Below are 24,014 nucleotides of genomic sequence, written 5' to 3'. Positions count from 1 at the left end.
ACATGCACATATTCCATATGTTAGCTTTGAATGACAGTCCAAAACGCAAATACACTCACATTTGAGCAAATGAAACCAGCAGTAATTTTTCACGGCAAGACTGATTAATAATTAAAACTGTTGTTAGTTAAGTCTGTTGATGAATCTAAAGGGCTGATGTGAAAAGCTGAGTCAGTGTGTGTTACTCACCGTCAATATTGCCATTGGTAGTGGGGCTCTCAGGCCATGTCAGTGGGACAGAGGTTATATGATCGGCTGGATGAGATGTAAAGACAAATGAATATGGTGCCCGGCACAAGACAACACAAAACAATACACAGACTGAGTGTCTGATCAAAGAATCCTCCCAGCTTTGACTGGAATCCTCACAATTGTGGAGTACTGTGTGTGTAGTGTCTGACTTTTGCCAGCAGTAGAACAGCAACAAATCTTATAGAAAAGGCAGGTATACAGACTTTACATCGTGCTTTTCTACTTACTGGTACTCAAAGCGCTTTACAGCCACAGTGACTGTGACACATCTACCCACTCGTCCACACAAGCACACACACATTCATACACCAGTGCCAAGCACTGGGATCAACTCTGGGTTAAGTGTCTTGCTCAAGGACTTGAACCCTCTGGTTCATGGACAACCCACTCTATCTACTGAGCCACAGTCACCAGTGGACAACAAAAACACTCAATCTGCGGGGCAAAGACTTAGAGGAGAGTTTTGAGAGTGACAAACATATTGAGAATTATTAGGAGCAAGTTTGTACTCAGGCTTTGTGTTATACAATGGTACTCTCCAGATGGAAGCAGAAATATTCCGTGATATGGCAAAATGCATCCAAAACTGTACACCAGGAGAAAGAGCGCTGAAAATATTAGAACAGGGATAAATATAAGACATATTGATATAGATTTCAGTACCTTTTAAGAAATTGAAGCTTCAAGCTTTATATCTGTTAATTAAAGCTGAAGACATCAATATTATGAAACCTGTTCACAGCTCATGGTCTCAGTTTAACTGCACTAATGCTACATTGATGAACTGATAGGACATGTGCCTGTTGCTGACAGCCTGGCTCTTCATCAAGAGACCGACAGTGTTCACTTGTCAGTCCGTGGTTTCTTTGATCAGATGTGAGCTCAGAGAACAAAATTCAGCAACACGCCAGGTGGCCAGCAATACGAATCAATCTTGGTTGATTCAGAGTGAGTTTGTTTTATGCTCAACAGTTAAAAAGCATAGGGGCAGCTCACATATCAACAATGAAAAAGGGTTAGTCAGGGTACTAGAAGATGGGGAAAATGTGAGATGTTTGTTGACCGTTTTAAAATATCAGTGCACATGGCAATCTGATATGATCCAGCCATAATACTGTATCTATATCTGGATATGAGACACATCAGTGCAAAGCGAAGGGGAGCACATGCCTCAAACCTAAACACTATAAATGAATACCTACTTTTCCCATTGACTGTGTGGTCGATCTGCATATCTGTAAGGAACAACAGAAGAAACATACTACAAATCAAAGTAAACAATGGAGATGGAGATGACAGAGAAAGTGACATGTAAAAGAAACCAAAAGCACAGATCAAATACAGACAGACAGGAGAGAAGTGTACCTGATTTGATTGAGGAGCTGTAGGACAGGCCGTTATGCTGGCTGTTGTCCAGTGTCTCAATGCTGCTCCTGATGGACTTTGGTCTGAACTCTCTCTTCGGCCGGCTGCTGGCTGTGGATATCCTAAGATGACAAGAAAAGAATTAAGAAAACAACATCCACAATGATGAATGCTTTACTGTTTTAGACTTAAGGAATTTCCGGGGTCCAAAAAGATGCAAACTATTTATCTGTATTTTTCTCCAGTTAGATAATATCCAATCCAATTTTATTTAAAGCTCTGCAGATTAACTTGCCAAGGAGAAAGCATCCTCACTTTACTTGCAGGGCATCGCATGTCACATTATGGTAAATGCACACAAAATCATGTGTAAGGTTATCTGCACAACTGTTCAATGCACTGATCTGCAGCAGTGGGACACAATGTAACATGTGATTGGTTCCTGTCAGATCCCATCTCTGCAGTTTTTAGCCTGCCCTGCAGAGACCTGATGTAGGTCACATGCAGCGGGCCAGTGTCACGAATGTGTACCACATTTAGGTTTATTAATAACGCTTCAGTACCCTGCTAAAAGGTCAGGAATGCAGAGATGACACCCAGACAAACAGCATACAGTATTAAACTAACAGAAAATAAGAGTCACCTTAGTTTCTAAATATACAGCTCACAAACCTGCTGTCATCACATTTAATCATTCACAAGCACACTGAGTGAAATTAGTTTTTTGAAGAACAGGAATATGACGGCGAATGTGACTGTCTGACTGTCCCACAGAGGATGAACTCTGCAAAGTAATTACTGAAAGTCAAGGCAAGCGTGGCCTCAAGAACAGTGGAGCTGCCTCCTCACCTCTTCTGCAGCTTTCCGCTGAGCTCCTCCAGGATTTCATGCGACTGCCGATGGTACTCTAAAGATGCCTCTACCAGTGCAGACAGCTGGCTCACCTGCTCCACCTGTTGGCCACACCATCATTGCATGTGTACACAAAAACAAACACACACACATACTGTATACGATGTATGCACTGACTCACCCTCCAAAAAGAGAATAACGGATTTAAATTATAAAAGCATTGAGTAATTATTTGACTAAATTCTGAATATGACAACATGAGGCAATTATCTAAACCTGTCTATTTACAATATATGTATTAAACCTCAAATTCACTGGTTACGAACAAAAATCAGTAACTGAAGACAACATTTCTGGTGAACAGCAGGTTGTTAGAGCTCCACGAATGCAGAGATCAAATCCACATGAGAAAATCTCTTAATTGCGCCTGAAAAATCAGATGAGTGTTTTATACTGGGTCAGAAAATCAGGACACTGTGTTTTGAAAGAGGGAGGCATCACTAAAGCGGGATTATAATGTGCTGCCGCTCCTCTGACACTTGCAGTTTAGCAATTACACAGATAAAATCAACACTACTTTTGATGCGTAAGTAAGTAATATACAGGTAAATATATAGGTATAGGTAAACATTCTAGATGACTAAAATATATACATTTTTTGTACAAAAACATAGTGCAGAAATGAATGAATAGCTTAATTCTTGCTATGACATACAGAATATACATATAATGATTGTACACTGCTGGACCTGAGTGACATATTTTATGCTCTTCTTGTGTCAACTGTTGCCAAATGTTTAGAATGACAATAAATGAAAATTGCTATATAAGAGACTAAGGCTCTTAAATGTTGAGATAAACCTTTGTAATTTAAAATACATAAAATAATAGAAGATAGCTTGGTTTCTGATAGCCATCCAGTCACTCTGCCTTACACTGGTCTGAATCAGCACTTTCTTTCTATGTATTGTCCTTCAATACTCCTCTTACATCATTTTCCAGGAAGTAGAACATGCTCCTCTCAGCCAGCTCTTTGCTTTCTTCAAACTTCTCCACGGCCTGCTGGATCTCCTCGTCTGGGATTTTCCCTTGACGCTTCTTCTTATAATCAAAGTCTAATCTGCGGCCCTCCAGCTTCTTCAGGTGGTGCTGCAGGAAAAAAAAAAGAATCAATTTCATCAATCAATTTTACACTTTGTCAAAACATGTCTGAACACTTTTGCAAGTGTACCGTATTATAGAGTAGGGCTGTGTTTTAAAGCCCTGTTTACTTTAAATTCATATTTCTTAAGCTTTTACGTGCTGCCCGTTCTTTCTTTTTTGTCGTATTTATATAATTTCTCAGTACGAGACTGATTACAAGACATCTGGAGTATTTTCTCAAAAATACACCAGTTTATTCAACTGTTTAATCATTTTAGAGAATGTAGTTTGTAAAACTACATTGAATTAAACAAAATGTTCAAATGTTTCTGTTATTTTGCCTAGCCCACTGACTAAAATGGGTTATCGATATAATAGATAATACAACAGAATACAATTCAATAGTACTGCAAACCACAGCCTCCAAAATTAAAACACAGTGGAATCCACAGCTCTCTCAGTTATTTGAAACTAATGCTGAATACCATAACCTTCAGGAAGCAAAGATTTGATGAAGGACTGTTTTATTAAAATGTATTTTAATGCACACTAATGCAGACAATGTTTATTTTGTGATATTAATAGGTGTCTTGTTTTTGTCCTAGACAACCTCAACAGCTAGTAGTCATTCTCATCAGTGAGCTTGGTGATCTATGACTTAACATGCAGAACAAATCAATAAAGTCAAGTTACAGCTGCAGTCTTGTCACTTTTTAAATCTTGTTACTGACACGTGTATTTCTTGGAACTGTGCTACAACACTGCTGGACCTGAGTGACATATTTTATACAACAGCTCCAGAAGGCATGAGTTTGTATACGTTGGAGTATGTATGGATCACCCTGGCATTGAACCTGTGTGTGTGAATGTATTGTCACGACAGGATTCATTCAACATCTATAGGGCAGACTATAGGTTTTTATGTCTCAGGGCAACAGAAGAGTAATGTTTTCTGTGCATGCAAGTTGCTAGTTAGTACTGTAACACAAATATGTTAAAGGAGGGAAATACTGTACAATATGTTGCAAAATGTTCATCTTTGATACATGTCACATTTAATGTAGGTTACATTTCTATGAAAACCCACCCACAAATGAACAGTTCTGATTATGAGATTGATAAACACCACAACATCCTTTAATTAAAGTTATTTAAGGTATTTCACAACAATAAATACAAAAGGTGCAGAAATCACAAAATTTAGTTTACACAGTCAACAGTGGACAGTCTACACTTACGTATCTAAATGCAACATATAAATAAATGCAACTAATTGTCTGTTACAGCTTATTGGTCTATAGTTTTATAGGCCGGTGCTGGTCCTTCACATACAGGGAGAGTTTTAGCTGGGGTAAGGTACAGTACTTGGACATCAGACCTGTCCTTGACTAAACTTAAAGACATATCTGGAGATAACTTCCAGCTTGTCTAGTTTTCCCAACTCAGCAGAAAGATCCTCAAGGGTGGGGATCTTCATCACCCCATCCAAATATAGGGGTTGGGGAAAAAGATCAGGTCTTGAGGCTTTTAACACCCCTCAGTCCTAACAAAAGATGAATAGTTTTAAAGACTAACTCTTTTAAAACAATCTCCAAGTTGTCCGTGCTAGGTGCAGCATGCACTATAGGTCAGCGCTGACAGCATACTGACCTTCATAGTTGTACAATTGCATTATACTGTTTGAGTAAGCATGAAAAGCACTAGCACTATATAAACACAAGGCCATTTACCGTTTACCATAATGAGACAAAATCACCATTAGATGTGGCTGAATAAATAATCATGGATTTGATAGTTAAAATCAGTCTGCTCCAAAGTCTGGTCACTACTCATAGCAAAGAAAAATACTAACGTTAACGTCATCATACATAATCATACACTACATGTCTAACTACTTGCCAGATTACAGAAATTTTTCCCTAGCATACCAAGTTAACACCGCTGACTCTTGCGCACGTTGTCTTATTTTTCATACATGTTGGAGTGTTGGTAAGAGAAAATTAATTAGCCTAACACCTACGTAAGTTACTTCAGCTGCCAGGGTACGCTATTGCTAACCCGATCAAGAATAATATAACATTAGGCTACCATGAGTTACCTTAATGTTAAACAAAGTTTTGACATAGTATAAAAAAATACTTCCATTTTCTTGTCTTGAGATATGGATAAAGTAGTTGGAGCTGATCTTCAGGTGCAATCTTGAAACATTTCATCCTTTTGCCAACTACTGCTGGCACTTTATCATTAGAAATTAACTTTATCCACTTCTGTCTTAAGTGGCAGTTGGCTGGCACGCTATGTACCAAGTGTGTGCAGCCAATACAAGTGTTGGAAATCTTCAAATTAGTGTCTGAGCAATTACAATAAGCTAGCGCCATTATACAATAAAGTCGAATCCAACTAACCTGCTGAATTACATGTTTATAGACCAAGCTATACGAAACCGGCTAGGTGGTCATATTTCATATTTTTGTAGCTACTGTAAATACCTAAATGTAGCACTGAAACACAGTTTCTTTTCATAATACAACCCATTTAAATGAATCTAACTTTCACTGCATGTTCACACTGGCCTAATATGTTGTAGAAACAGTGTTGCACATGTGCTACAGAAATCTTTGCACATCCTGGAAGCAACGTCAATTTCCTGTGTTGCAAACAGTGTAACAGAATTTGAAGGCAAACGTCTAGTTCATATAATCAGCAATATATTTTTAAATCCTATATTCCTATATGTGGTTCACTTTGTTTAAGTTACAGGATACACGCTGCTTTACTGTACCGTGATCTCTTTGAGATCCTTGTCCTGTAGATTCTGCAGGGGATCGATAAAGTTTTGTTTGACGCTTATGTCCAGGGAGTCCTTCACATCCGCCATCTGCCTCATGGCCTCACCCATATCCACCAGAGCACTGCCTAGAAGACAGAGAGACATACCACACCATGTCTGTTAACATTTCAGCAGGACACTAAGAGGAATCATCTACCATGTTTTAGTTGTGCAAGAGCTGCTATGAGCTCCAGAACGTACGTGTCCCCTAAGAATTATCCTATTGGTTGAACACACTGTAGTAACACTCTACGTCCTACAAGCATCAGCCGGTCAAACTCTATTTTTTCGAGACTTCTGCTTTTTGCACACACAAAAACCTATCAAGTAGGGCTTCAATGCACAGGCACCTCAGGAGGAAGAAACACTTGGGTTAAAGTAAAGCAACTAGCAATATTAGTCTGCACTTATCACTGTTGCATTTCTGCTCTGTGAGCAGTGTTGTTGGACATTTGCTTGATGTTTTTTCAGAGTTTCCATGCAGGAGTAATGGAAGTACAGCAGCAAATGGCTATGGAAAATGGATCTCACTGTTTCACTTTCTCTGATGAGGAATTTAATATAAGCAAATGTTTTAATCGTATTATTAGCTATGTACTGTACATAGCTGTATTTAAACATAAGAAACTGTAGAAAGTCATTATGGCATCTTGTGTTCTACCCATGTGTGCACATCCCTGATTATTAGTCAATGAACACGTTTCTCCAAACATTTCAGAGTTAAATAAATAAGAGATCTGCTACCGAACACAGAGTCTTCTCCCAGTTCATGGCCATAGCGCAGCATGCAATCTCCCAGTAGGCCTTCAGTCTGAGGGTAGCCAGTGGTCTTCACCTGTCCACGCATCTTAGACACTGTGTTCAGCATGTTCAGTTTGGCCCGAGAGGCTACAAAAGTAAAGCAATGGAAAAAAACATATAAGGATTCTTGTTTTTCCTTTTTTTTTTTAATTACGTATTTTTGTTTAAGCAGCAGATAAAAGAACAGCAAATCATCTTGAAAAATAAGAAATTACCTTTTTTTTTTTTTTTTTTTTTTTACCTGGGTTAGGCTGGAGATATTCTGTTGTTCTAGACAAGAGGTCAAACACTGACTTGTTGGTCACATCAATTTTCTGATGGAAGAAACACAAATAGGTTGTCAGTATTTTCTAATTCTACATGTAGAGGCTATTGGACAGATGCAAAGCTAATCAAACAGCTGATTTGATATTTCTCTGAATGGTCAACTTTGGATGGCAGTTACAGCCACAGTCTAAGATAAGCAGGTTGCAAGCTATTGATAAGATGAGCCTCAGCAAAAAAATAAATAAATTATAACCAGTTTTTTGGTGGGGCAATTCTTCTGGATGTTAGCAACAGCGATACTAGATACAGCTGGTATACAACTAACTAGATAGATAACTAATGTAACATACACTGCCTGGACAAAAAAAAAGTCGCCTTCTGGATTTAACTAAGCAAATAGTTACGAGCCTCCTAATGGATAATTACTGCATGGGTGATTGTCTTTCAGCTGGCGACAAGTTATTTAACCACAACTGATGCAATGAGTAGCTTCTCATTTCTAAACAACTATGTTGTAAGACACATCCTGTAGTCGTGGGAAAGATGTTAGTTTGTCTGAGAAGGGTCAAATCATTGGCATGCATCAAGCAGAGAAAACATCTAAGGAGATTGAAGAAACTACTAAGTTGGGTTAAGAACTGTTCAACACATTATTAAAAACTGGAAGGATAGTGGGGAACCATCGTCTTCGTGAAAGAAATGTGGTTGGAAAAAAAATCCTGATTGATTGTGAACTGAGATCACTTAAACGTCTGGTGAAATCAAATCGAAGTAAAACAACAGTAGAACTCAAGGCTATGTTTAATAGTGACAGTAAGAGCATTTCCACACATACAATGCAAAGGGAACTCAAGGGATTGGGACTGAACAGCTGTGTAGTCTTAAGAAAACCACTCATCAGTGAGGCTTACCAGAAAAAAAGGCTTCAATTTGCTAGGGAGCATAAAGATTCGGCTCTAGAGTGATGTATGAAGGTCATGTGGTCTGATGAGTCCAGATTTACCCTGTTCCAGAGTGATGGGGGCATCAGGGTAAGAAGAGAGGCAGATGAAGTGATGCTCCCATCATGCCTAGTGTCTACTGTACAAGCCTGTGGGGGCAGTGCTATGATCTGGGGTTGCTGCAGTTGCTCAGGTCTAGGTTCAGCAACATTATGTGTCCAAAGAATGAAGTCAGCTGACTACCTGAATATACTGAATGACCAGGTTATTCCATCGATGGATTTTTTTCTTCCCTGATGGCACGAGCATATTCCAAGATGACAATGCCAGGATTCGTGGGGCTCAAATTATGAAAGAGTGGTTCAGGGAGCATGAGACATCATTTTCACACATGGATTGGCCACCACAGAGTCCAGACCTTAACTCCATTGAGAATCTTTGGGATGTGCTGGAGAAGGCTTTGAGCAGTAGTCAGATTCTGCCATCATCAATACAAGATCTTGATGAAAAATGAATGCAACACTGGATGGAAATAAATCTTGTGACACTGCAGAAGCTTATCGAAACAATGCCACAGCGAATACATGCTATAATCAAAGCTAAAGGCGGTCCAACAAAATATTAAAGTGTGTGACCTTTTTTCTTTTGGTGGCGACTTTTATTTTTGGCCAGGCAGTAGTGTATTTTACCAAGCATATGCTCATATGCTAATCTACATCTCGTGATGTCATCTATCTATAAAAAATACCTGTTACAAATTGAAGTATCTGATGTGGCTTTAAGCTAATTTCCTCAGATGAAAGCTGTTGGTTATCACTATGTAACAGGTTAGGTTTGCAGGCAACACAAATAAACACAAACACCACCAGAAAATCTTCTACCTCTCAAGCTTACTTCAAAAACATTGGTGATATAGTTTTTTTTGGCCATGCACTATGCTGATTCTGAATTATACATTTTCTCACTACCTTAATCTTGCTATGTGTCCAAATAAGCTTATTCTTCCTATGCGTACAACTTAAGGTAAGGTGACAAATATTTTAATAGATATAAAATGAACAGACAAGTTGAGAGTACTATACTTTCACTTATGTTTAAGTGAAAAAAGTGAATCTGTGCTCACATTAAACTCCTGCAAAGTTAAATAAAATACAGTATGCATCTAACATTAAGAGCAGCGGAGCAGTGACTTTAAGATAAGATTCTGTCTGTAAAGGTTTAAAGCCTGACTCGCAGGCTTTTCTGCAAGGAAACTGATGTTGCATCTAATTTCTTTATGAGAAAGAAATCAAATAATTATATTTCCCACAATGCTAACTATTCCTTTAATAAGAGAATATGCATTTATCATTTGCAATGGACACTAATTTCAACCCAAACCCAACCCAAGTTCAACCAACACTCCAAGCAAGTGTACTACTGGCATAGTAAGAGTAATTATTTTGCTGTTAATTCCTCGATGACCTTAGAAATCCAAAAATGAGAGCGATGAGTATCCCAAAAGATGAGTGAAAAAAGACTTTCATTGAGGAGGCTCATTTGTCTTACCTGCACCGAATGAAATCAGTCTGGAACAACCAAAAGTAGCACTATGTTTCAATCACATGACTGTGGTTTCTGCTCAGCAGACACATGCCCTGAACTCACCCTCTCCATCTCCATGAAGTCTTCATCTAGCTTCGTCCCCTCTGCCCCACTGATCTTTTCACTGAGTAGCTGCAAAGAGAAGAGCAAAAGAAACACTTATGGAGGACTCAAAGCAGAGAACTCGGTTTACTAGAGACGGTTGTATGTATGATGGAGTGCATATTAACATTTCTTTGTTTCACAAATGTTCTCATTGATTGTATTGTCTATTAGTTTTAAGAGGTTAGTATTTATTTAATGCAACATTATTTATGAAGTTGGTGTTTAATACAGAGTTAGTGAGTGATTCTGTAGACATCTGCCATCTTTTTCACAATCTTACATTCTGCTATTTGAATACAATTTGTTCGGAAAAAAGAAAATACAGAGCAGTATAGTTGTAAAAAATATATATCCTAACTTAAGTTTATACTGTAAATAGAATTGCTTGAAGTGTTTTGAAGTGGTTGCCATATGTTTCCAGCAGATAATTTCAAGTGAGACATGTGCTGCCTTCACTTAGACTTTATTTTAAGAGAAACAGGTTCAGAGTCTTGTCACATGGTGTCAACAACAGTCACCTTGAAGCTCAAGATCAGCAAACTTCCTGCCCAGGGTACAGTGCAAGCAAAGAAACTGCTATAGTACCATATAATAGGAGGATATCCACAATAAGCTGTGTCCAAGCAGGGCAAGCAGTAATACTAGAAACCTTTCATGGGTTTTAAATGGGTGCCAAAACCAGGACAGAAGTGTTGACGGCATTCTCTGAACGATTAAAAGGATTAAAAATCACTGAGCACAAATAGGGGACTAAAACTGAAACATTTAGGTCTGTGGGCCAGGTTGGAATGGAGGTCAGTCACTGAATTCGTGTTGTACGACTAAAAAATCAGTCATATCCTTAATCCTTTAAATACCTAGGTGTGCCTTTTTTATTTTATCCAAAGGAAAAATGTCGAGCGTTGTCAGCACTAAATGTAATGTGCAAAATCCTCTGCACTTTTAGCTGAAGTTAACTACCACATCTCAATGTCCAACAACAAAATAACCATGCACTTCTGAAATCACCTCATTACCTCAACTGTTCTATTTCCTTTCCACCTGGTCCTTATACAGAGTTTTTACCTGTAATAATCTATCTGAATGTGTGCGTCGAGCAGATAGAGTAATAATAATGGGTGGATTATTGCTATGGCTACAACAACAAGCTACAAGTCAGTTTTAATCCAAACCTGTATATCACATTCAGCAGTTTAACAAGTATGCATGTGTCATTTATTCAGAAATATGGCCAAACATCCCCTCTACTCTTTTCCCAGTACAGGTGATGTGCATGGGTGTGCGTGCTCTACTACCAGTGTTGCCAGCAGTAGGAGAGTTGAAGGCGTAAAGTGGGTCAGGGCCCGTGTAAAATTAGCGGAGTGCATCTGAGTACAGAAGTGAGTCCGATCTGGCTGCAAGCACCTTTCTAGGACAGTGGAGGAGAGGGGGGGATTGTGTTGGGTGAAATGAACAGGAGAGTGCTTACAGGCTTACTGCATAACTGTACATGCACTGACTAAGCTGTACATATTTACAGGCTTACTGCAAGAACCACAAAGTCTATTTAAGTAAAATCATTTAACGTGACAAACAGTTTTAAAGGTATTTGTTTTGGATATTTTCTGCTATCAGTGCAATGCTTTACTAATTTAACATTCCTCTTCTTAAACAAGCAAGATACATGTTTTAAGCATGAATTACTAAAGTAGAATATCAGATGGAGAAGATACCACTTATTTACAAGAACATTTTCTCTAAAATAAGGATTGAATTTGACAGTACTAAAGCTAACTTAATACATGTTTGTCCACTAACATTGGTTTTTAATTGAAACTGTTTGCCAGGCCTTTACTGCAGCTACCTTCAGTTTGTTTGTGGTTCTTTCTGCATTTAGTTTTGTGCTCATCAAGACCTCATCAAAGCAAGCTCAATGCGGTTGAGATCAGCTGACCATTGCAGAATACGCCACTTCTTTACCTTCAAAACCTTTTGGTTTGCTTTCAGGTATCATTGTCCATCTGTACTGTTAAGCACCATCAAATCTTTTTCACTTTATTTGGCTGAATCTGAGCAGACAGTATACCTCCATACACTGAAGAATTCATCCAGCTGCTCCTGTCTGCTGTCCCATCATCAATAAACACTCGTGACCTAGTGCCACTGGAAGCCTATGACTTTACATTATTTATCCCGTGGAAAATTCGATCTTTGCGTTTGCCTATAACATTACACCACCTCCACCATGTTTTATAGAAGAGGCTACAGGCTTTGGATGTAGTTGTTCTAAGCATTCTCATGGAGGTTTTGGGGAAAGTCTAATCTGACTTTTCAGGTTTTCACATCTGCAAATAAGCAGGCAGTACAAAACTGCTGATTTAGCCAGTCACATCCTGATCGATGTGTCTCGTTTTAGCATCCTAAAGATGGTGTGTCTAAATTGGTTTGGAGAACTCCCATAAACACATCATTACAGCAACAGTTTCCAAACGCAAATGCCACACTTGGAAATAACTCCACCTTTCATCTGGTAAATCAATGAAGAACTAATTAAGAAACAGCCCACACCCTGCTCTACTTGGACCCTTTACTTTTGAGTGTGAATATCCTCAAATCAAAGCTGACAGTCTGCACTTTGAGCCCACATCCATGATATAAACGTAGCCTGAATATGTTTTGGCAAGCAGCTAAAATATGTGGGACAGTGGGACAAATAGCATGCTTCAGGTCCAGATGTATTAAGGGAAGCTGCAGCAACAGGTGACAGCTAAGGCAATAAATGACGGGTGCAGACGGCTTCTTTTTCACACTGATGTCATCTATTCCAAACATGAGAGCTGAAGTTAACCTAAGCAGTGAACTGAAACTGAAAACAAGCCTTAACTGCCACTTTGAAAGTAAAACTGTTGCAGTCAACAGGGATTTATACATGAAGGGACTCTGATTTTAGCTGTTATCTGCACCAAGATGGTATTTTTCTCCCAGATCAAAGAAGCCAGCAGCTTGAACACTCGCTTGGAGTCATTTCTTTGATTGTGAGACTGTGCCAATAGATATCTCTGTTCTTTCTTCCTGCACTCTGAACTTCAATGAGCCTGAGTGCAGCAGGGGGGATCACACACACGCAATGCTTGTTCCTTTCTTTATAGATAGCATAATCTCACAAAGGAACACAATAGCTTTGTCTTTTTTTTTGCTCACACTACTTTGTTTAAACACAATGAATAAGGACTAAGCAGCCACACACTGAAACAAGAGTACAGACACAGTGCCGTGTTATGTGAATCTTTGAAGGTAACAACAGGGGAAATTTTGCGACTAGGCAATTTTGCAAGATAAAGATATTTAAGTTTGTTAGTTGCTTATTTATTTTGTTATAACCATGCAGCTTGAAGTGTTTTTGTCATAAGAGGAAATGTACTTTAGTCTGGCACAGCAGTGCCAGGTTATGAGGCATTCAGTGTTTGCTTGATTGTGTGTCTGTGGGACAGGGATAGAAGACAAGAGTGTGCAGCTCTGCCTGTTTGGAGTGTTGTGACTCACTGTCATGGATCACATTTTCCCCACAGTGAGATGCGCTATTGACAGGCTCGTAAGTGACAATATGTCAAACCAGCGCATTTCCCCTTGAAAACAATGAGGAATCTCATGAGGAAAGTAATCATTGGCCTACATACACACATAGGGATTCGGTTGTGTTTTTTGTGTGTGTTTTAGCAGAACAATACTGTTTTGTGAAGACTTGATGGAGCAATCATATAATTTCCAAAACTGAGCTCTCTAAAGCCCCAAAATAAAACTGACAGTGACATTTTTAACAGGCTGTTACTACTAGATTGTAGCTGTTTTGAACAGAAGTCTGTTGAGTCACCTGAAATGTGACAAACAAGTGACAAAGTTGAACAAGATTTTGAAATGGTTGGTTTAATTTAACATTAAACTTATAATCATTCGTGCTACAGTGACTTCCATCATCTGCAGCACATCTTTTACATTTTTTTCATTCATACACCTCCATACACTCTACACCGCAGGCTAAAGTCAGAAAGGCGTGAAATAATACTTCTTTACCATCACATAATGTTGCTGAACCTAGACCTGAGCAACTGCAGCAACCCCATATCATAGCACTGCCCCCACAGGCTTGTACAGTAGACACTAGGCATGATGGGAGCATCACTTCATCTGCCTCTCTTCTTACCCTGATGCCCCCATCACTCTGGAACAGGGTAAATCTGGACTCATCAGACCACATGACCTTCTTCCATTGCTCCAGAGTCCAATCTTTATGCTCCCTAGCAAATTGAAGCCTTTCATTCCATTTAGCCTCACTGATTGGTGGTTTTCTTAAGGCTACACAGCTGTTCAGTCCCAATCTCTTGAGTTTCCTTCGCATTGTACATGTTGAAATGCTCGTACTTTCACTATTAAACATAGCCCTGAGTTCTACTGTTGTTTTTCTTTGATTTCACCAAATGTTTAAGCGATCGCCAATTACAATCAATCAGGATTTTCTTTCGACCACATTTCTTTCTCGAAGACGATGGTTCCCCACTATCCTTCCAGTTTTTAATAATGTGTTGGTCAGTCCTTAACCCAATTTTAGTAGTTTCTTCAATCTCCTTAGATGTTTTCTCTGCTTGATGCATGCAAAGGATTTGACACTTCTCAAACAAACTAACATCTTCCCACAACCACAGGACGTGTCTTTCGACATGTTTGTTTAAGAAATGAGAAGCTACTCATTGCATCTGTTGTGGTTAAATAACTTGTTGCCAGCTGAAAGATAATCATCCATGCAGTAATTATCCAATAGGATGCTCGTACCTATTTGCTTAGTTAAATCCAGGTGGCAACTTTTTTTTGGCCAGGCAGTGTATGCAGTGTATATCATAAATTGTCTTTTTTTGAAATGCTCAACTGTCCTGAAGAGGTTTTCAGTATGCTCTGCAATTCTCACACGTCAATGAAGAAAGGCTAATTTACAAACAACTCTATATAATGCAATACGGTTCAACTGCACTACAAATAAGATCCTTTAAAACGTAAACTGACTGAACATCTTTCTAAAAGAACTTTAAAAAAAAAACAGGACAAACACAAGGAGATACATAAAAACTTCCTGTTTTCAGCTGCGCAGAAAAACAACAACCCATTACGATGTTTGTTAGTCTAAAAGATAATTCTTCCGAAAACCAAGAAAGTCGTAGTTTTACCTCACTGAAACAGCTCAGTGAATGATATGTCTTGCACAAGATACATCACCAACATCAACATGACCATTACCTTAAACAAACTTCATCCCGTTTCTCCGCAAACAAGAGAAAGAGTTATAGCCTGATTTATCCCAAAATATTCCAAAAGAGAAATCTGGTCTGGGACCTTGCTTAGTACAGAAGTTGGGCCCGGATTATCTATTAATGTGATGGGTTGATAGATTTAGCTTTAGGTGGGTGGAGTCAGGCCCTGCCAAGATGTGGTTGGACAGACCCACCAAACTGAGCTTCAAAACTGCTGTTCAGAAATAAATGAATACATATGCCATTATCCAGACTTGGTTAGCCTCCTGCTGTTGTTGTAGTTTTATTTTCTCACTGCAGTGTATTACAGCAGCAGTCTCCTTTCTCTTTACACCCCGTCAGCTCACATAAAATGCTGCATTTATTGCTTCCTGCCTTGGTTCATCAATCTAAAACATATCCTGTAGTACATGCTGCCCTATCATTTCCTAGTCTTGCAATGTGTGCTTTCTCTGTTAGGATTTTAAAACTCCTGTAGTCAGAGCCCAGCTTTGCATGACTTCAGTGTGTGTAGTCTTTCTAATTACATATATACCCAAACTTATATTTGATTTTTGCTTGCAATATTATCTTCTAAATTGACAGTCGTATGTGTAATTCATGGAAATAAATGTTGGCAAATGAAACTTCTTTGAGAGCTACAAGCACCTAAACTTGTCTTCATTGATTTGATAGGGTCAATGATAAGCAGACACCTGAGACAGTGCGGTCGATGTAGAGTTCAGAGATCTGGGAAAAACTCACAGATTTATTGGCTCCTAGCTGGGTGATGAACAGTCTGGGACTATATATATTAGAGCAGCTACAGAGAGTAGATTATTTTAGCCATCATTATATCAGCATAAAATGTATGTGAGTACAGTTAACGAATGCAATATTACACAAATGTGTAATATGTGTTGTTTGAAGGAAATCTATAGATTTTCTCATGTGTCCGTCTGAGGGGTCTGTAAACTAAAAAGAACTTAAGATGTCCCTGGTTTGATAGCACAGTAAGAAGACCCTTTGATTCTGTAGCCAACAACACTGTCAGTGAGTGTGTGCTGTGCAGCTTTCCGTTGTGTATTTGTGGTGGTGGGTACTCAGGGGTGCAGAGCTGTGGGTGGAGCTTTCTTCACGTGTTCAAGTTTCAGTGTGTGAAGCAGGAAGGAAGAGGCAGCAGGCAGTCTCGCAGACATTGTTTCGCCTGTCTGCGAGACGCTTCTCTTTAGGCCAGCAGGCGGATGTATTGAAACCCAACCTACAAAACTTCACCCAGCTGCTCTGTTTCAGGGAATGAAAGCTTCTGTCAGCTGTTGCAGGTGTAACAAGAAAGCTAACACATTAATCTTTTCGGACAGGACGGCATAACTTTATTGGATTAATCACTGCCATTCCAGATAACTGACTCATTATAGGCCCAACCAGAACAAGGACATTAGTGTGAGTTGTGCAGCTTGTTGATGGGCCCTGGTCAGAACTAATGTAATTATTATTCCTTTACTCAGACCACATAGCGTGAATGGAACACAAAGTCATTTAGCAAACATGATATTGCTCAAATTTCACATGCATATCTTCCAGGCTTCTGTCAATTCAGACAGAATGTAAGGTAGCCTAAATAGAGCCCTGACACACTGTCAGCCTCATGGTGGATTTATATACTGTTGCTTTTATACAGAAACACAAAACAAAATGTGTAGCCTCTACATTACTGACAGACTGAATATATTCAGATATATTAGGAAACCCTGCATAAATTTCCCTCGCAATGGAGATGACACCCAGCTATATTTATCCACAAAGCCAGATTAAACAAATCAATTGAGCTGTAGCTAACTTTCTACTTCTAAACTGTATTTGGCCCTAAACACCTCTGAGTTTCACTATCTAATAGGGGTGTAACAGTATTTGTATTCGTCACACAGTGTCACGGTACAGGCGTCATGGTTCGGAGCACGAAGTCATACTGAGTGACTAGCTATTAAAAAAGAAAAAGTCGAGTCCTCACTTCAATCCAGGTGGCGGTAATGAGCGTAAAAGTTGCCAACAAACGTCATTAGCCTACAGAAGAAGAAAAAAAAACAGACGAAGAAGAAAAGTAGTGCAGAGTGTGGAGCATATGTACTGGATGGCATTACCCTGGCCTCGTACTACAGTGAGAAAACTTGAGGTTATATTTGACTAGGATATGTCCTTTAGTTTGCACATAAAACAAGTGACCAGGACTGCTTTCACCTGCAAAAATCTAGTTCATGCACTTGTCACTCTTACGCTTCTAAAACGCCTCCAACTGATTCAAAGTGCTGCAGCGAGATCCTTCTCTTCACTGGCACCTTGCAAAATCCAGAATAGATATTAAAATCCTTCTTCTTACATACAAGGCCCCTAAAGGTCAAATTTCATCCTATCCTAAAGACCTCATGTCACTCCAATAGATGGCTTGGTGTCCTGGTATACAGACAACACCAGCTTGCAGAGTCAACGCTAACCTGGAAATAAGGGCCCATACCTCAATTTACTTTCTAAGCTACTGTTCTAGTTTTAGAATATTTTTATTCGAAACCACAACCACAAGGGCCTGTAATTCTCTAGATCCCAGGATGGAAACAGGGTCTTTTCTTTTCACCAGTATCATATTTCACTCTTTAGGAAATTTCCCAAAGGGGCGACTTGTTTTTGTATGTAATGAATCAGCTGTTGTTCAGCTGAAAGGTTCTCACTTTGGACTACAACATATAGCGAACATAAACTTGCTGGTCCATGTTTCAGTGGGCTGAAGACAATGATGACCAGCTGATCAAATGTTAATGAGCTGAAAGGCTGCCTGCCAGACCACCGGGAAACTCTGGCTCAGTCCCACCATCACTCATCATTAAAGATGGATGGATTATTTTCATTGAGGTCTCAGCTCTATCTCTAAGTAGTGGTCTTTAGATTGTGTTGCAGGCTGCTGGTGTGCATATGATAAAATGCACACCAGATGACATAGTGCTACTGCAGAGAGGTGATGGTGTTGAAGGTGTGCCTGCATGTAACAGCACACAAGCTTCTATTCTGCAGAGACATTATTATTACATTATTGTAATTACTCAAGAATCCTGAAGAGAAATCTTAAGAAACATCCAGTAATACCGGAGATGATGCTTGTATGACGTATGCCCCACCGCTCTAACCCTGCTTTACAACAGCTGAGATCAGCCTGATGAATAGGGTATAAGTAATTTGGTCATAAATCTGGCATGTGTGACGTAAAATTGAGAAATATGTTCAGCCACAACATTATGACAGGAGAAGTGAATAACATTGACCATCTTGCGACAATGTTCTGCTGGGAAACTTCTGAGCCTGGCATTCATGTGGATGTTACTTAGACATGTACCTCCCACCTAGACCAGACCAAGCACCCCCACCCCATAGCAATGAAACTCCTTGATGGACTCCAGGATGCAGCCTGGCCAGATACACACAAAATCTGGCCAGGCTGCATCCTTGAACAACTCAAAAAACGTGAAGAACAGTACAAGGGGTTGACCCAAACTGATCGAGTATCTGTGGGCCCCGCTAACCACATTCTGTTGCCAGACACCACAGGACAACCTCAGAAGGCAATTGTCCATTCTCTGAGTCACAACTGTTTTGGAGGCACAAGGGAGACCTACACAATATTAGGCCTGATCGATGTATACTTTTGTATATTTTAAATATGTACACCTCCACACATTCTACCTCACCATGTTTTTTCTATGTATCACAGTAGATGACAGGAAGTTGGGTGACTGCATGGTTTACATTGCCCTTCATTTGTCACGTGTCTCCAGTAGTAGTCATAAAATTCCACAGATAGTGGGTTCAACCTGTACAAATAACTGTGGACTTTGTGCGGCGGAATGAGTAGCAAAACAGAAACCATATCTGTGAACTCACCAAGTCAGAGATTGAGTCAGGCCCACAGCTGCATTCTAGGTCATCTGCATATCCCTTCAGTGTCAGACCAAAACACACCAGAAACTAACACAGTTCTCACACCCCCACTCAGTTCACATTACATTATTCCTGTTATTGAATATGTGAACGTGTTTTAGGGTAAATAGCTGTCATTATATTTCTTCTTTCAGTTGTCTTTGTGGGAATAGGGGCGGCTAGTCATGATGTGTGAGTGGATGTGCAAGTGTCAAAGGAAGGAAGTGAGGTATTAACAAATAGTTTTGCCATACGTAACAAACATGTGGTTTTAAGTAGGAAACTTCTGTCTGCTTTTTGTAGAAGCGAGGACTTTCACTGGTAACGGTCCATAAAATTTAACTCCACGGTACGACAGAGTCATGTCATACTTTTGGTGTTGATTTGTTGATGTGTTTTTCTTGTAGATAATAGAGGTGGGCGGATCGATCCAAATATCGATAATATCGATACCAACGTTGGTATCGAGATTGATCGATATCAATGTAATGAGATCGATACTTAAGTTTCAGTTTCTCTCGTTTCATTAAAGAAGCGACCCGACTCTGTTTGTCTAGATGCCGTTGCTGTCTCAGAGCAGAGCAGGGTCATTTTGCTCCTCCTCCCCCTCGCGTGTGTTTGTTGTACCGTCACGTGACTCCGCAGCGCCAGGTGACCGAACACCGCCCACCGCTACCAGCCAGGCTCGGCCAGCAACAACGCATTACACACGAGAGAAAGAATAGGGCTGTTTGGTTAAATTTTCGGGCCGAAAATGAAACGATAGCAAGTTGTGCTATTTGTAAAAAGGTGGTAAGATACAGTGGTAACACAACAAACTTGTAAAAGCATATGGAAATTTTTAAAATCCCCCGCCCACTTGGCCCCTACAGATGCTGATAAAAAAAAGTGCACTAAAGGGGAGAAATGTTGTCTTATTTTTTGTTGTATTGTACTTCCTAAACACGTCCTTACATTATTTATAATATTTGTTGTGGAGTGATAATTTTTTACACTTTGTTTATTTAAGAAAAGAAAATCCAGAAAGAAGTTCAATGAAGGGAGAGATTAAGTTTTTATTGTAGTTTCTGAACATGCCTGAAAAATAATTTGTTTTTATTTGTCCTCAAGTGATCATTTTGTGTTGTTTCTGAACAAAAACTTTTATTGTGATAAAGTATTTTCTATTTACTTATAAACCAAATTCGTACTGAACTTTAATTGATTAATAATCCAAAAGGCAAATCACGAAAACACTTAAAATGTCATGAGAATTAATTCAGATATAGATTGATTCAGAATGATGGCGCATCCACCTTAATTTTTACAAAGTATCGATATCGGTATCGGTATCGGCGATACTGGCCCAGTATTTACTTGGTATCGGATCGACACCAAATCTAGCGGTATCGCACACCTCTAGTAGATAACTTAGATAACTTGTATTACTATTTTTAAGTAGTCTGTATACTGACAACAGCAAAAGAGAGCAAACTGAATATGAAATGTTCACAAGCACTTGCATGAGAATAGGTATCCTCCCTTAACGCTGACAACTTGTTGAGACAGGTCCATGACAGAACATTTCTACCATGCAAAAATCTTGGCAAACTACACTTGCGTAAGGGAAAAGTTTGCTCCCTTGATAATTGGGAATATTGGCCATAAAGTCACTCACAACCTTTTATGACAGTAACAGTAATTCTTCCCTGTAACTGACTGTTTGGCTAGACAGCAAGGGTTGCTGGGTAATGTTGCTTTATGATAGCCGGAGCGGTAAGGGTTAGGTGTCACTCTACATACAATGAGGCTCAGTTTTCTTGTAGTATGTTCACTCAACTCAACTCAACTTTATTAGTAGAGCAAAACAACCACAGCCGAAACATAGTGCTGTAAATAAGCAAAAATGAGGAACATAAGACAAACACTCACACTTGTACTGATGTGCACGCTATATAATGCTAGATAATAAACCAAGCATTTGAGGAGCTGATCTGTTAAAATGTTAGGTGTTTTAAATATCGCATTCTTGTACAGCATGGAGAAGTCAAGCTGAATGACATCAGAGAACGCACTGTTTACGTTACTAGATAATATCTGAACATATTTTCTTTGGCTGCAAGTGGGCATTCAACCTGCAGTAACACCCAGAGATGAAGCTTTAACAACAACAACAAAATTCTTGCCCCGCGATCAGTTTGGGTGGCTGTTGGGGAATATGGCATGTCCAGTTCGGTCCTCAGGCTGATAAACCTGACAATATTACCTCCCTGTATACTGTATATCCATGTATAGGACAGGTGACAAACCATACAGTGTGCAGACATGCTAAATAAGTTGGAGTCTGAATGGGTGTGCCAAATTTCAGAGCTCATTGGACACCGACTGTTACCTCACCAAGCAACCCACTGGCTACACTCTGTTTCCTCCTGTTCCTGCCGTGTACCGTGTACCTACATGGAACCCATAGCACACTTGAATCACACCACTGAGGCAGTCGAAAGGGAAAGAACATAAATTCATTTGAATACAGCAAAATGCAAACTCGATCTGCTTGAAGCTCTACACTACAAAACAGACCAATCCCAACCCAAAACACGGCAATTTCAGTCTGGTTGCCGAGGTCCTCTGTGTCAAACAGACTAATGCATTAGCAGTGTATAATAACTGAACACAAAACAGATGGAGAGCAGCTCGTAAGGAACACCCCATACCACTCTCCAGGCTAGTTCAGCAACTTGTAGCTGGGAAACTGGTGTTGTCTTATTTCAAACAAAGACTCTCAAAGGTTTTAGCTAGGGGAGTCCAAACTACGGCCCGCAGGCCAACAGCGGCCCGTGGTCTATTTTTAAGTGGTCCGCAGCAAATTCAAAAAATATAATGGAATGTGGTCTACACATGGAAAATGACGCTAGCGTCTTGAACGCTGCAGCTTCACCACCAAACAAGATTAATCAAAGAAGACTTATGCCACCCGCGACCCTTCACAGGACAGGCGGTTACAAAAGATGAATGAATGAATGAATGAATGAATGAGGACTTATGCAACAGGTGGCCAGAAATAGCAGAACCAAAGAGACGCAAGATAGCAAGTGACTTCAGAACGTTTCAGAGACGGTAGAAAAGTGGATGTTTTTTCACAGATATCTTTCACATACTGCAGCTGGTGCCGAACAAGATGAAACGAACCGACGACAGTTAAGCAAATGTACAACACTGTTACAGAGTTGAAATATATTCAGGTAAAAAACAGTATTCAGGCGTTAATGAGTCCAATTAATTATCTGCATAGCAATTTGAAATATACCCCGCTCCCCACCCATCATTATGACTACTAACCAATCTGAAGATGCTGATTTAAGAATGAGCTGCCAACTCTTCTTTGTAACAAAAAATATGAAAATCCTTTAATGGAGAGGCAGCTTTTTAAGGCATTATCATATATTAAGCGTAATTTGCCTACAATTATTTGGCGATCTGCCTCACCCGAGGGGCCCAGCCCTTTGTATATTTCTCCATATGTGGCCCTTAGTGAAAACACCCTGGTGCTTCAGAAATTTCTCAATCAGTGAGAACCATTGGTCACTTTAACCAACAGGCAATTCACAAATAGTATTATTTGTTTCCAAAGACATGTTATCTAAATGTTAGAGGAACGTCACAGCTCCTCACAGCCACCCACCACAGTGGACTCACACAGAGCCATATATTCTAAGTGACATTTTAAGTCGAGTTAAAATGTATTTAAGAGTCTTGGATGCATGCCCAGGCTAAACAATAAGTCCAAGCCATTGTGTGTGCAATAGCTCTACCATAGCTCTGAGTGTCATCCCAGCTGACTTTAAATTCCATTAGGCGTGATCAGTACTAACAGTCCTTTAGAATGAGCATCATCTCATATGAACACAACACAATTACCTATGCTCCCATCTGAATGCAGTGTTGACAGCTAACGCAACATCACCAGTGTGTAACACATATTCGTTATGTGTGGTTTCCTGTAGTCTTTAAAGCACGTCTGCATAAACCATGACTTAGTCTCACCACACAGTTTCCATACCCTGATTGCCTGTGTGAGCTAGGTCTGACATTTTACAGGATATTAAAATTGAAAAAGAAAATGAACACACCAGTGATGATGCCGAACCATCCACAGAATGGCAATATTTCACAAACACCCTTTAATTGAGTCGAATAATAAATAGGCTCATGTGCATATGCGGAAGTAAATTCTATTTCCACTTATTTGAGCGGAGTTTGGTCTGACGTTGCCCTCTTTGAAAACCAACTTATCTGGATGAAAAAGTAACGTTACACAGAAAGCTCAACCTGCTCCGGAACAGCGTCGCTACACCTCCATCGTCGTTAAATGTGAGAATTCAAAGTTGCACTGGTTTCAAATCGCCCGGTGCGCGGCTCGTCCACAGTTAGCTGAGAACATGGTCCACAGCCAAACAATTGTTGTTATGAAGGAGCTAATAACAGGCGTATCCATACCTGACTCGCTTTGTGGAACTGTTTCTTCAGCCCGGCCACAGACATCTTCGCCAAACGTGTGACTCTTCACCTCTGGAGGAAATATCCCGTGAAACACTGAACACGACGGGGAAAACCCAAATAAAGAAGCATTCGAAGCCACTACATCACTCACCTCCTTTCAAGATAAGATTGCAG

The 24,014-nt window shown here is 39.7% G+C and overlaps 1 protein-coding gene across 1 annotated transcript in view; it reads right to left on the bottom strand.

Annotated features, from left to right (window-relative positions):
- sh3gl3a (SH3-domain GRB2-like 3a) overlaps window positions 1–24,014 on the bottom strand; it is a 28,462-nt gene extending 4,448 nt beyond the window's left edge. The window contains exons 1-10 of the mRNA XM_084540918.1: window positions 23,838–24,014; window positions 10,099–10,167; window positions 7,485–7,557; window positions 7,187–7,330; window positions 6,395–6,528; window positions 3,460–3,618; window positions 2,467–2,570; window positions 1,618–1,739; window positions 1,455–1,487; window positions 190–255 (exon numbers count right to left, since the gene is read on the bottom strand). Coding sequence (XP_084397044.1) covers window positions 190–255; window positions 1,455–1,487; window positions 1,618–1,739; window positions 2,467–2,570; window positions 3,460–3,618; window positions 6,395–6,528; window positions 7,187–7,330; window positions 7,485–7,557; window positions 10,099–10,167; window positions 23,838–23,882 — 949 coding nt within the window. The 5' untranslated portion in view covers window positions 23,883–24,014. The remainder of the gene's footprint in view (window positions 1–189; window positions 256–1,454; window positions 1,488–1,617; window positions 1,740–2,466; window positions 2,571–3,459; window positions 3,619–6,394; window positions 6,529–7,186; window positions 7,331–7,484; window positions 7,558–10,098; window positions 10,168–23,837) is intronic.

Source organism: Chelon labrosus (assembly GCF_963514085.1).
Source record: "Chelon labrosus genome assembly, chromosome: 3".
NCBI lineage: Eukaryota > Metazoa > Chordata > Actinopteri > Mugiliformes > Mugilidae > Chelon > Chelon labrosus.
Note: the sequence above shows the minus strand (reverse complement) of the source record. Positions and strands in the feature narration are given on the sequence as shown.